Genomic DNA, 14,693 nt, shown 5'->3' with positions numbered 1-14,693 from the left:
TTCTTGGGTGAGGCTCAGGCATCATCAGCATTAAGAAAAAACTCCCCAGGATATTCTAATCTGCATTTGGTATTAAGAAAGGAGTAAAAGGCAGAAAACTGTACTTGAACAACAATTAAAATTAAAAAAGAAAGCATTCTACATCTTCAAATATATTGTTGACAAACTAAAACAAGTAAGTTATTTTTTCTGCCCAAGGCAACATTCCTGATATATTTATTTTTCATTCAACTAGCAAGCCCTCTAATGTCCCTACCATTCAGCAACTTCAGAGGCAGAATATCTAGCCAGTTGATTAGGCTCGGCTTTCTGATGCTGCCAACAGAACCAGATGATGTGACTTGCCCCGCTTTCCTCACTGTGTCCAGCCCCTGCTCCAAATGGAAGTAAACAACTAGATACTTTAGTTCTCCATGTCTGGAAGTATCATTTTGGCAGGTAAACAACTGATTATACAAATTTGCTGCTACATTAGTGGTCATAGGATTCTATCTGAATCTTGGTGGAAACAGCCCCAACCTTTAGGACTGCTTGTTTTTAACAGATGTTCCTTTCATTAAAATATCTATTCAGTTTTACTTGTAATATAAAACTTTAGTTAAAATTATTCACATTTACCTCTACTTTTACTTATTGTTTCTTGACCTTTAATAATTATGCAGTAACTCTGCTCATGTATCTAACTTCATTTATTTTTAAATATCAACTTGTCCTTTTAATATTTTAAACACCTAATAAATATTATTGAATATATTTTATAAGTTAATGGCTGACCATACTTCTCCTGATGATTTGCTAGTATGTGCTAGTAGATATTATTTAGCATTTTGACTTTCATTCGCTTTTATGTGTTCTCAAAACTACTAATTTAATAAAGTGTCTTGTTACACTAGCCTTTTAAAAATTAGGAGCATAGAAACATCTATTTTTCCTTTTAAACAGGTTTGTTCCCTTCAACTAAATAAAAATATTGTATAGATAGTTTGTCCTAAATATCTAGGCTGCTGGAAAGCTCAGAAATAACCTTTTGCTTTTGTTTATTTAGAGTTGTACTGTACATGAGCTTTTATTGTAAACCAGTTAAACCATTTTTCAATAGTTTAAATAATAACTAATAAATTTCTATCAGTTTTCTGTCATCTACATATTTTCAAGTGTCAAACACAGAAAGTTCCAGATATTGTCTGAAACTTAAATTCACGTTGGTTTCTGTTCATGTGAAACTAATAAGAAATACAATACAATCAGCTACAGAACAATACAAAAATTAATCAAAAATTCAGAGAAGATAAAAATTTGTGTAAGGAAATGCAGGATTTCCTGAGTTTAAATATGAAACTTCAGAAGCAAAACTGATCTGACAAACATATGCTACCTTGTGTTTGTGTGTGTGTGCATGCAGTCCGTGAGGTAGGCGCTGTGTGCAGAATGGCTTTCCTTACCTATCCGCTCTTTTCATCTCTGTATATAAATTTCTACATTGAGTCTGGTGGGACAGGTGGCAACTGTTTTTTGGAAATTCTGTCTGATTCTCAAAAATCAAAAGCTTCCAGGAAATATTAAAGCAATCCATCAGTATCAGTATTACATTCTGAAAGGACACCCATTATTTTCTGGGTGAGCACACCAGTTGCCCTGGATGCTGACCATTATTCTTCTCCAGGAACACTTCTCTTTTGAGAGCCCAGCATCCATAACACTTTAATTTGCACGACTAACCAAGCTGAACCATCACTGAAATGTATGTGGACTTAAATCAAAGAGATTGTGTTAGAAATAAATAGCATCAACACTACTGCAATAGCATTCTTATCTTATCAAATAGGAATATCGGTTGTACAGACTCCAGAAAGTTATCCTGAATCGCTGAGGCCTTCAAAATCGCTAAGCTTTAATTCAGTCTTTTTTTTAACTGCTGTTTTCTTTTTCATTTTGTTCAGAGAAAAAAATCTTTTAATTTCTTTTTTAGTTTACACATCCATTTATACTCACTCATTGCTACAGAAAATATTTGCTGAATGCAGCAATGGACCGGAACATGGACTACTTGCTGCCGGAGATACCAAGATAAAAAACAAATTAGGTTACAACTGTAAATGTTAGTAATTCTATAGAAGAGACAGTGAGGTAATTTATGATTTATTATAGTTGATATAATTTACGTTCATACAAATGTATATGTGTGTAGTAAATGTGGTTACAAAATTTGTAGTTTGGTTTATTTTTAAATGTTCTTTATTTAAGGGCAGTTTTACAAGATTTAGCATTTGTTACTAAATATTGTCAGATATCAGGTTGCATGTAATAGTTATATTAACTTCTAAAAATGCCCACTAATAGACAGAATCTTCTAGTCCTATTTTACATTAAAAAATAAGACATGGAAAAAATTTTTAAATTGCCCCAAATTTATCAAACATTGAGGTATGTTCAGAAAGTATTCAGCTATGTACTGTAAAAAGTGCAAACATTTATTGAATAAGATACAATAAATAATGTTGAGAGGACAACGACGGCACCTTAGTGCCCTTCAAAGTAGGCACCTTGGGACCTCACACAGTTCCTTCAGTTACCATCAACTGTCCTGTCTTATTTTCTTCAATCTCATTGATGGTCTGAAATCTCTTCCCTTTCAAAAGTAATTTTAGTTTTGGGAAAAGCTGGAAGTGGCAGGGCACCAAATCTGGGCTGTAGTGGGGCTGAGTCACCTGGGTGCATTGATATTTCACAAAAGAACTCTGCATAAGATGTGATGCATGAGTGTGTGTGTTGTGATGAAGCTGCCAATCACCAGTTGCCTATAGCTGCATCATTCAGAATCATCTGAATAGTTTCCACAGAGGAATGTTCGAGCTTCATGTAGAATTTAGTGCAGAGTTGTTGCTCTGCTTGCTCAGGGATTTTGAATGTGATGTCCACACAGTACACATGCTCATTCGAAGGCATCTACCACCTGTACTGACTAATACAGTGAAGTCACCATTGCTCATGCATGCACATTTCAGTCAACTCTCCTTGGCCGGCATGTTACATTTATGTCATGCAAACCATTCTGGTTATATTAACAATGGCTGGACTTTTTCTGGACAGTTCTTATATGTGAAGAATTCAAGTTTCAATTTCATGTTTATCTTTACAACTTAAACTTGTTCATTTCTGCCACATCATAGCGCTTCTTAAAAACAGAATGTTCTGGTCTGCTGCTAAGAATGTGTATGTCATTAAAAAAACAAAGGTGTGGCATTATGGTATTAGTCATACTAATGTATAAAAAGATGGGTCCAGGGGCTGCTCTACTTGAGTTTCATATAACCTACAGTAGAGTGATAGAAGGTTAGATTTGGAAGATTATTTTAAACCTAAATCAAAATGTGGAAACTGCAATTCAAAAATATTAAATTAATTCCTGAAAATCGAGCATCTCTTGTCTCCAGAGTCAGAAATTGAAGCAACCTTATTTCACATCAATCTCATATTACTTTTACTTCTGTCTTATTCTCACTCAGGCACCTGCACCTAACATTGTCATGATGTAATATGAACTTTACTGCATTCACTCTGTTATAACATGTATACATCATAGCTAGAGATAATAAAATGAAGACAATACAGTCCACCACCTTATTTCCACAATCTTCATTCCTCTTAGATAGAAGATAATTGTTACAATGTTTGGGGCTCTGGTAAATCAAGTCACATTATGACTGGTACATACTGGAAGCAGTCTCCTCCTTTCTCTGAGTTTTAGGAACATTTCACAGTCCTTTTGTTTGATTGCAAGGGGTAGGAGTGGTGTTTAGCTAGGAAATTAAGAGGTTAGGAACCAAGCTTTTAGAAGACCTGCAATACACAGAGAGGGCAGCTGTGCATAAGGGACTGTCTGAGACTCAGCCTCAGTTTCAAATGTCTTACAAGACAGTCACAAATGTAAAACCTACTTACAATCATTTAAATCTAGAGATTAATTCATATATAGGCCCAGAAATATTGTTTTATGTAGATTTACTATATAGTTCTTATTTTTGAGGGAATGCAACTTCTAAATAAGTTGAGGAATAACTTAATTTTGTTTAGAACATTATGAAGAACTTATTACTAATTTTGGTAATCACATCACCCAAGACAGCATTTAGAAGTACAACTATCAGCATTTGACTATCCAGTACAACACACCTGGTATAAGCCTGCCTTCAGAGCTATCACATTTGTGATGATTCTATGCACAAGAAAAAACATTGGATTAATTTCTAATATTTCCTTCCAAGTTTTTGTGCATTTCCATATTGTAGTATATTAAATTTTTATTATGAGTTATTTTATATATTTGTTTTATTATAATTTTGGTATTCAATTAAATTTTGAAATTTATAAAGATAGATATAATGACATTTTCTTTTTAAAAATATATATTTTATTGATTATGCCATTACAGTTCTATTTCCCCCTTCATTCCCCTCCACCCTCACACCCCATCCCCCACCATGCCCCCCTTTAGTTTATGACCACGTGTCTCAAGTTCTTTACATTCTATATTTCCCATACTATTCTTGCCCTCCCCCCTGTCTATTTTCTACCTACCATCTATGCTACTTATTTTCTGTACCTTCTCCCCCCTTCTCCTTCTCTTACTCCCCTGTTGCAGGATATTACAAAAAAATTATTGAATAAAAGGGACATTGGCTCTAATAGAGTTAGGAACTATAATTGGCATTAGATATTAGACATAGAACATTAGACGTTAATGAGGGCTTTTTGTGCTTCAATTTCCTAAACTGTAAAATAATATTTGATTACTCCGGTTAATGGTGCAAAAATTCTGGTTCAATCAACTTTTAGGAACTGCTTATGCTGATGTTGATTTTTTTAAAAAAGATTTTATTTTGTTGTTAGACAGAGGGCAAGGGAGGGAGAAAGAGAGTGAGAGAAACATCAACATGTGGTTGCCTATCACGTGTCCCCCAATGGGGACCTGGTCTACAACCCAGGCATATGCCTTGACTGGGAATTGGACCAGTGACCCTTTGGTTCACAGGCTGGCACTCAACTGACTGAACCACACCAGCCAGGACTGATGTTGATTTTTAAATTTTAAAATACTACATTGCTAAATTCAAGTGTTTTACATTTTTTAAAATGAAAGTCGCAATGCCTTTTCTTTGTGTACAGGATATGATTTTGACTTGTCTAAGTAATTCAAACTTACATTGTCATAAAATATATTATTCTGGGCCTCAAACCTAATCTACAAATATCAGAGTTCAGACCCCTGTAGGTCTTACAACATAAGTAAAAGTATATTATCAAAAATTAATAGCATAAATATATGTTGATTAGATACATAGATGCAAAGATTTTTTGACTAATTTATCAAATGAAATATTTGATTCCATAAGTAGTAAGAAAATTTTTGGTGCCATAAAAGGTAGAATATCAAATATCCTGTTGCTGATCTTACTTATATTTGAGACTAGTCAGGAAACAAGCAAACTTCTTTTTTGATTTTTATTCAAAAGAGTTCATGTCATCAGAGTGTGTTTATCTAAGAGATATATTATCCTGTATTCTTCTCATTCTACAGGTAAGTTTGAGGACTTTGTATTTCAGCCTGGGAATATACTCTTGGGGGAAAAAAAAAAACTTTGGACAAAGTTTCTAAAAGAATGTCAGAAGTAAGAAATATCAGCAATTGCAATTTCTAGGAACATAAACATCTCTTTTGGAGGACTTTTTTGTCACTCAGGTAGCAGATTCTTTAAGAATAATTTTCTTAAGAAATGATTAATGCTAACAGGGTAACTGCAGAGAGAAAGGCTATATTCACTTTGTTTTCACCCTGTCAACATGTCATTTTTACAGCCATTGGAACAACAGAAATGACAGACACGGAGCAGGAATGAAAATAGAATGATCTGTTTCCCCCTTAATAAATAGATTACCCCAGAATATTCAACAAATACTCTAAATAAAGAATGCTTCCCTCAATAAATTTATTGATAGGGCCGCTAAACAAATTAATGTAATCATTAAAATTAGGGGAAAACCCAGACATTTATTATATTTTTATTAATATAGGTCAGATTTAGATTATATACAATTATATTTCATTATGACCTTATTCTAAGATAAAATAGAAAAGTAAAACCAAGCTGAGTTTAAGAGAGAAGAACCCTAGGAATAGATTTGTTAAGCTATACTTAGCAGGAACTAAAAAAAGAAGAGTAAAATATACTTTTAAAAACACATTGTTTTATGTTTTTATTTTTGATATTTGATCTATTTATTAGTAATGGATTCCATAATATTTCTATAATAAACTAAGTGACTTGTAAATAGTATATCCATTTTTTCAGATCACTATAAACACTTAAAGCTAACAGCACACAATGTTTAAAAAGGTGGTTTTCTGATAAGAACAAAGTTATGGACTTGTTTCCATTCTGAAGACTTATAATGTTCGTGAGCATATTAAAGTCTTTAAGATGTGATGCAGTAATTACGCCTACCAGACTTTATTCTGACCATAGTTTCAACAATGTGCTTGAATACAATTTAATTTCTCTGGATAGTCGAGTGAAGACACACTGTTCACACACACTTTGGGACACAATAGCATTGTACTGAGTTTATGGGCTCATAATACCTATATTCACAAAACCTCTTCAAACTTTATCAAGTAATTTATATATAACCTGCTTTCTTTTCATTAAATACATTCTCAAATGTTGCAGCTTGTAATGTCTAGCTTCTTTCCAATCCATCAACTCCCCTGGGCATATTTGATCTCTCTATTCCTAGAATTGTTCTCTACTACTCTCTGCTTCATCAAAAGTTGTAAAATATACAGCTATGAAAACAAACTGTCCTTTTCTATAATTTATTATTTCTCTGGATACCCCTTTATATTGCATTACTGCATGACTTCATAAGTTGAACAACAGTTCAAATCACTTCTTATATTTCATAGTACTCAAGGTTTTTCATGGAATATTTAAGCTTTCAAAACTATATGTTTTACTTCCTAAATATTCTTTTTACATCCGTGGTTTTACACATTTTTACAGTGCCTTGCAGAATACATTCCCAAATGGAAAAATAAAATTCATTATGTTGGTTCATCAACCTATTTGAAAATGTATATGAATTAAATAGGTATATATCACTTTGATATGGTTGCCCAAAGTGCACAAGATAGGATGAAGGAATGAGAATAATAGGAAATGCATACACACACAGAGGCCTCAAACAGATAAATCAACTGAATATTAGAATTAACTCAACTGGATCAACGTAAATTTTTCAAATTATAAGCCTTTACATTCTATGAGAAATTAGAAAAAAATGTTATTCAAAAATGCATTCTATGATTTCCAGCTCTTCAACTCAACTGGACAGGCACAAATCAAATTGAGAGTTTATATTGGTCACTCTTTTGTACATACAAGTTAATTAAAAAGGTATTAATATGAAGTGCAAAGTCCTGAATATATAGGATATTAGTAAGATTGGTCCACTTGTCAATAGTCATCAGATAACAATTTCTGTAATATTTTTCATATTTCCAGAATAAGTGGCATTTTAACTCCAAGAGATATTTCTTCTTTTTATATCTTTAATCATAAGTCAGATTGCATCTTTAATCTTTCCTAAACATAACAAAAGATTGACCTACCTTCTCAATTGCACTCTCAAAAGTTCTCTGGTTATCTTAGTAATGGACTATAGAAACAACTGATTGTAAAAATAGGCACATGAAAATATAATAAGCATTCAGAAATTCGGATCAATTAAAAATGAAAGTCAGAAACAAATATAACTTCTGTTCTAGTGGTCAAACCATCACTAAAGTACAGGAAACAGTGGATGATCCAGACTATACAGTTAGTGGGAAATGCATGGTACTGACAGTGGAGAAGAGCAGCCATGGAATCTGGATCGCTAGCAAAATGGTGAGACAATTTTGAACCCACAGACTTGCATTTATCCAATAAACATAATAAAGACAGAGAACACAAAATTGAAGAGAACAGAAGCTGAGTTTTGCATACTACTTAAAGGTAGGTCATTTCTTCACCCATGAAAGAAATATGTCAGTGTGGTTTTTTTTTTTTGGACTTTTGGATTAAAATGATCAGCTCTATCTGCAGCAGAGATTTTCAACCTTTCTCATTGTGTGGCACACATAAAGTAGTTACTAAAATTCTTAGCACACCCAGAAATATAATTTTAGCCTCTCTGACAAAAAAAGGGTGTAATTTTTATTCATTCACATCAGATGGCTATTATGGTGTCATCTGTTGTCATTATTTTATTTGACAGCCTAAGAGAAAAGAGGTCAATGCCCCTGACTAAATAGTCAGGCATTGTGTGTTTGAAAAATTCTTGCAGTGCATGGTTGAAAATCTCTGATCTATGCCAAACAGTATCATCTGAGCAATTTTCTTGGACCATGCTACTATCAAAGGGAATAAAAACATAGAGAACACCCACTTTTTTACAAAGGTTAACTCTATTCCTAAATCCATGTGATATCTATAGGAAAATAAGATCCAAATTGTTTCTTTAGTTTCACAGAAGACTTGTAACATACTTGTGTGTAAAGAAGTGTTGTATATAGTAAATTAACTCAATAAAAGTAGGTCCTGTCCGCCCTGAAAAAGATAATTTTCACCCATTATTTCAAACACTGTCTTAGAGAGAGAGACAAAAAAATGCTAATTTGTTCCAGTTTATTCAGAAGCTTGGATTGATATCTAAAGACAGAATTCATAAGGAAATATATGTTGTTTAAAAAATCACACTTAAACTAGAATAAGTTGTCTCATCAAGTACCTCAAGTGAAATAAAAAATTAAAACATTCAGATTACGATTAAAGAATTGTCTATCAAAATGTTAGGGAAAAACTATCCTTTGTTACATATAAACGCAAATAACAGCTATATTCAATATCAATGATGTTCTAAATTTTGCAAAAATTAGTGGAAGTTATTGTGCATTTAAGGAGAAAAAGTATTTTCTATTTGAAATCAAAGGTTATATTCAGGACAGAATTATTATTGTTTATCCTCAATCTGCCTGTATTCGTCAAGGCCATGAATTCATACACGGGGTGCTTTTTAATAAACGGGACTTTTTTAAAGCAGTGTTACCAGTTTGATGTGCTAGTATGTAGATTTGCCTTGGACCACAACAGTCTTTATACACAGCAGAGAGGGAGAGAGGAAGGAAGGAAGGAAGGAAGGAAGGAAGGAAGGAAGGAAGGAAGGAAGGAAGGAAGGAAGGAAGGAAGGAAGGAAGGAAGGAAGGAAGGAAGGAAGGAAGAGAAAAAGGCTACCCACAACACAGTATTCATTGAGATCAGACTACCTCTACTTATATTACAGGAAAATATTGTTCAATTCATCTTCGAATATGGAATCCATTAAATAGACTTGAAAAACATTTTCTTGAAAGAAAGGATTATGAGAAAGTAATATTATTTTGGGGCTTTCATTGCTTTATTTGAGAAAGGACTGGTGGAATAACAATTTTGTAAATAACATATTAAACCTTTTTGCATTGGCCTTGAGTTTTAATTTTCTTTATAATTTTTATGAAACTGAGGTAGACATAATAATAGAAAATACTTAATTGTCTGAATCTGGTTTACTTCACATGTGTTAAAAGAGAGAAGAGACAAATGAAAATGGTGTTATATTTTTTCTTATCTGAGGTCTTCACATAAAATAGAAGAATTTCTCGGTTATTCAGTATGCTCTTTATTAAAGAAAAATTGTATGTACTCGATTAGAGCACAGTTATACAGAATTTTTGTTTTTCAAAGGCAGAAAGAGACAGAGCTACTAGATACTCCACAACTTTGAAATCTTCATTGCATTATAGTCATATGATTTCTGTAGTCAAACTGTCTAGATGCATCCTAATTAAACACCCAATTATTAGGGCAGAGGGACTTGACCACACTTGGTTATATTCATGAATCAATCAATACCCAAAGTAAGGATTGAATTCAGCATTCCACTAAAAGTATAATTTTAAAAGATTATATAAACATCCAACTTCCTAATGTAGTAGTTATTTTGTAACCTTATCTTTCACAAAATTAGATTACATAAATTTAATAAATATTAGTCTCCAATTTGTGTGATAAATAAACATTTATTTTTTTCCTAATTACATGATTTTTCATTCAATAAGTGGAACAAAATATGAAGGTTAAAGAAATACTGAAAGCAACAGGAAGAGCCATATGTAACAGAAACCATGGAAGAGGTGTTATGTCTAAACCTTTGGAGAATCTATCAAATAGTTTTAGAGAAAAGGTGGTGAAAATGTTCTTGCAAAGATACTGGAGTAAAATGCTGATCTTTGTCTTTTGGTGCAGCCTCCAAATAATTAACTTGTCTCAGCATAATAGTGAGGAGATATGTAAAGAGTACGTTTAGGAATATGCAGAAGTTCTATATGTTTATTAGAATACTGTTATAAAGGGGACAATGTATCACTCCGAGCTACATTGTGTTTTCTTCTTCATCAGTCACTGTAGTTCTTGTAATATGTGTCAAAATAATGTGATCTGTGGTGAAAAGCTGTGGATCCTACTTTGTAAAGGAGCAAATCTACCTACTTTATTAAGTAAAGCAGTAGAACCTAAGATTCTATTAGGTATATTCTCATATTCAATAATAAATTAAAATATTCACTAGTGCATTTCTAATATTCAGTAATAAATTAAAATACCCACTAGTGCAAAGGATATATAATATAATATTAAAGAAATATGAGTAACAAGATAATATATTTATTATTGGTTGCAAGGCTTATAGAAATGGCCATACATGCACACTTATTTGGGTCTATTTTGAGGTCTTATAATAAGTATATATATATATAGTATACTTATACATATATACTTATTATATTACATAGGGGCATATATATGCTTATCCTAGGGTAAATAACTAAATGTGTATATACACATGGATAGATAGATACATAGATACATAGATGTGTGTGTATGTATGTGTGAGTTCTTGAAGAGGGAGGAAGTGCATTCATTTACATTATAGTACAGGCACCTCATTATTGTGGAGAGCTACTGTGAGTAGTATTGGCAGAGGACAGTTATATGCTTAAGGAACTCCAAAATAATAGGCTAAGACCTGAAAATTTTAGTTTGCACTAAAAACCATTACTCTAATCCAATAATTCTATCTAAATTTTTGGTCTGTCTTTTCTAATTAAAGACCATATAACCTTATGCAAATTATTTAATATTTAGAAATTTTAGTTTTCCAACATGCAATTACCTATATTTCAGGGTAATTATGGGGTTATAATGTGAAAGTATGTGTCTGAAAATAGATAGAGAAGTTCTAAATGAAGCTAGTGAATAATACTTCTGAAAAAGAAATCAGGTAATCATTATCCTGGGTGTGGTATTATTTTCTAGTATGTCCCAACAGAAGTAATGCTTCTGTGGCTTCTCACAACAAGCCTATACCCACTTCAACTTAGATTGGGAGGGGGCATTGCATTTATCTTATTTCATTCCTTTAAAGATGACACTTTATTGAGGAAACTGTCCTTTCCCCATTGTATATTCTTGGGTGCATAGGTTCTTATGGATTGGTGTTTCAGGGCTCTTAAGGTATAATTCCAGCAGTGGAATTGCCCAATCAAAAGGCAGTTCCATTTTTAGTTTTCTGAAGAAATTCCATACTGTTTTCCACCATGGCTGCACCAGTCTGCAATCCCATCAACAGTACACTAGGGTTCCCTTTTCTTCACATCTTCTTCAATACTTTGTTGATTTCTTTATGATAGCCAATCTGACCGGGGTGAAGTGGTATCTCATTGTGGTTTTAACTTGCATCTCTCTGATGGCTAATGATGCTGAGCATCTTTTCATATGTCCTCCTTGGGGAATGTCTGTTCAAGAACTTTTCTCATTTCTTAATTAGGTTGTTTGTCTTCCTGGAGTGAACTCATGTGAGTTCTTTATATATTTTGGAGCTCAAACCCTCGACTGAGGTTTCATTGGCAAATATGCTTGCCCATACAGTTGATTCTCTTTTCATTTTAACTCTGTTTTCTTTAGCTGTACAGAAGCTTTCTATTTTGATGAGATCCCATTTGTTTATTCTTTCCTTTATGTACATCACTCTAGGGTGACATATTGGTGAAAATATTGCTGTTTGGAATATCTGAGATTTTCCTGCCTATGTTCTCTCTAGACTTTTATGATGTCACCACTTCAACTTATTTTTATTTACCTGCTTTTCTTTCCCCCCTTCATCTATTCTTAGGTATGGCAATTATATCCACCATAGGCAGGTCAGTAATCAGTTATCTCTAACTAAATTTAAAGGATTTTTGACATTAAAATGTAAGCCTAGTTGTAATTCTAATCCATTTTCCATCCTTGTCTAAAGTAGGATACTTCTGGCTGGCTATAGTTAACAGTACTGATGTGTATATTTGAAGTTGCTAAAAGAGTATATTTTTAAAGTTCTCACCACCAAACAAAAATAAAAACTGCCTGAGGTGCACTCCATGCACATTTTACAGTATACACTCTTTTAAAATTGTTGTGCTGTGCACTTTAAACTTACAGAGTGCTATATGTCAATTATATTTCAATAAACCTAGAAACATTTCTGTACTATAGAGATGCAAATGTTAAGGAGAGAATATTACTTTAAAGGTTATGATTTTATTTCCCCAAAGGACATTTACCAATTTTACCTTGAACTTAGAGCTGCATAATCTTTTTCCCCTACTTCCCCAATAAATCAGCTTTACCATCAAAAAAATTAAATCTGGTTAGACCTTAAAAATAGGAAATTATTTCTAAGATTATTACATTCTTAATGCATCTAGATTTCCTCTTTATTGCCATATGAACTCTAAATAAGAATAAAGGTACTATTTTTGTTAAAAAGCAATCAATTTTTAAATTTTCAAACATTTGCCAAATTTTATTTATGTATTTTATTAACTGTTTTAGAGACTTTGCTTACTATTCTTCTTATTTTTTAAGACTTCTACTCACTAATCATATTTGCTAACAGTCATTGGCTAGGTGTTCTAGATACTGTATTAAGCTCTTCATATTTCATTTTATTTTCATAGTATTCCTTAGTGGCAGGTATTTTTATGATGATTTCTATGTCACAGATGAAGAAAATGATGCACAGAGTTTAGATTAGGTGCCCAGGAGCGCCTAAGCTGAATGCATGACCAAAACAGGATTTTATCACTGGTAGTCTCCTTTCCCCAACTGTCTTATCCTTGGAAGCATTTTCATCATTTTATTATCTATATACAGATAATATATTTATATATGTATAGGTTTATATTCAAATTAAACAATGTGCTTAAAGATGCAGATTAAGTGTTAACAAGCTATCAACTGTTGGTTGGTTGCCTGTTTCTATATATGAAGTTTTATTGAAATACTGACATACTTATCCATTTACATATTCTGCATGTCTGCTTTAGCACTATGAGGCACTGTAGTTGTGACAGAGAAAATATGGTCTATGAAGCTTCACATATATACCATCTGACCCTTCTAGAAATACAGTGGAGGAGGGAAAAGCTTCTGCGTCATTTTGCCCTTCATCATACACTGGGGTTGGGCACCAGAGTAAAGATTTCTCCCATGGTGTATCTACCCAGACTTACTCTCCTGAACTCTGAGTTTTGCAGTTGTTAAGTGCTACTGACTTCTTAAGATAAGGAGAGGGCACTGGATTTTTACCATTCTACTGACCCAGTATCTACTGTAAGGGTTCCTTAGGGACAGCATCGGGACTCTTCCACTAACATTTCATTTGGACCCAGAGAAAGGAGTCAGAGAATTGGTCTAATCGTGAAAGGAATTCTATTGTTCCCTTTTCAAAGCTTAGGATGCTTTGAGGATAGGAACACAGATAGAAGATCATTTCATTCTTTCCTAATGTTCCCTCAGCCTGGTGTAAATGACCAGCTTTATTTCACATTTCAAAAAATGTATAAATAACAATGAAGCTTAAGCAAATCACTCTAACAATTCCATTAATTAGCAATTCAACTAATAACTAGAAAAAATCAGTTATTGCTTCTAGAGATAAAGTTTGTGTGAGTCAAACTGTCTCCATGGTAGCAGATGCACCTGAAGAAAGTTTTCAAGTTATTTACAGTTTTCTTTTTCACTGAGTGTATTATCTAATTGAATTGGTTCAAACAACCTCTTTTGGCATTCTTTCATATAAATATTATAGAAAAAATAAAGCATATGTTTTTCAAATGTATCATGTTCACATGTATATTTAAGAAATTCTCAACTTACATGTCTCTGGGTTCCATCATATTCACACCTTTCAATTTTTCCTAGGCTTCCATCTGAGAAGTACAGTTTCTCCGCACTGTGGTCAATGGTGAGCCCATTTGGAGTGAGTATGTCTGAACTGACCACCACTTGAGCATTTTTCCCAGTCAGGGTCGATCTCATGATACTTGGATGCTGTTCATTCCAGTTGGTCCAAAACATTAAACTAATTACAATAAAAATTGTGAAAATAAATTAAAATTTTATTAATAGTAAAAACAGTAGAAATATGGCAATATGAAGCTATTTAAAATGAAACAAAATTATTTCCCATATTCTATGTCCTTAAGGAAGTCTAAGTAATAAAGTGTTATATGTATA

General features: G+C 32.9%; 1 protein-coding gene across 1 annotated transcript in view; it reads right to left on the bottom strand.

Moving 5' to 3' along the window:
• The window catches only part of LRP1B (LDL receptor related protein 1B), a 1,762,610-nt gene that overhangs the window by 326,625 nt on the left and 1,421,292 nt on the right, over positions 1-14,693 (bottom strand). The window contains exon 44 of the mRNA XM_053655128.1: positions 14,334-14,538. Within this exon, the coding sequence (XP_053511103.1) occupies positions 14,334-14,538 (205 nt within the window). The remainder of the gene's footprint in view (positions 1-14,333; positions 14,539-14,693) is intronic.

This window comes from Artibeus jamaicensis, unplaced genomic scaffold, assembly GCF_021234435.1.
Source record: "Artibeus jamaicensis isolate MK-2021 breed Jamaican fruit bat unplaced genomic scaffold, CSHL_Jam_final contig_935, whole genome shotgun sequence".
NCBI lineage: Eukaryota > Metazoa > Chordata > Mammalia > Chiroptera > Phyllostomidae > Artibeus > Artibeus jamaicensis.
Note: the sequence above shows the minus strand (reverse complement) of the source record. Positions and strands in the feature narration are given on the sequence as shown.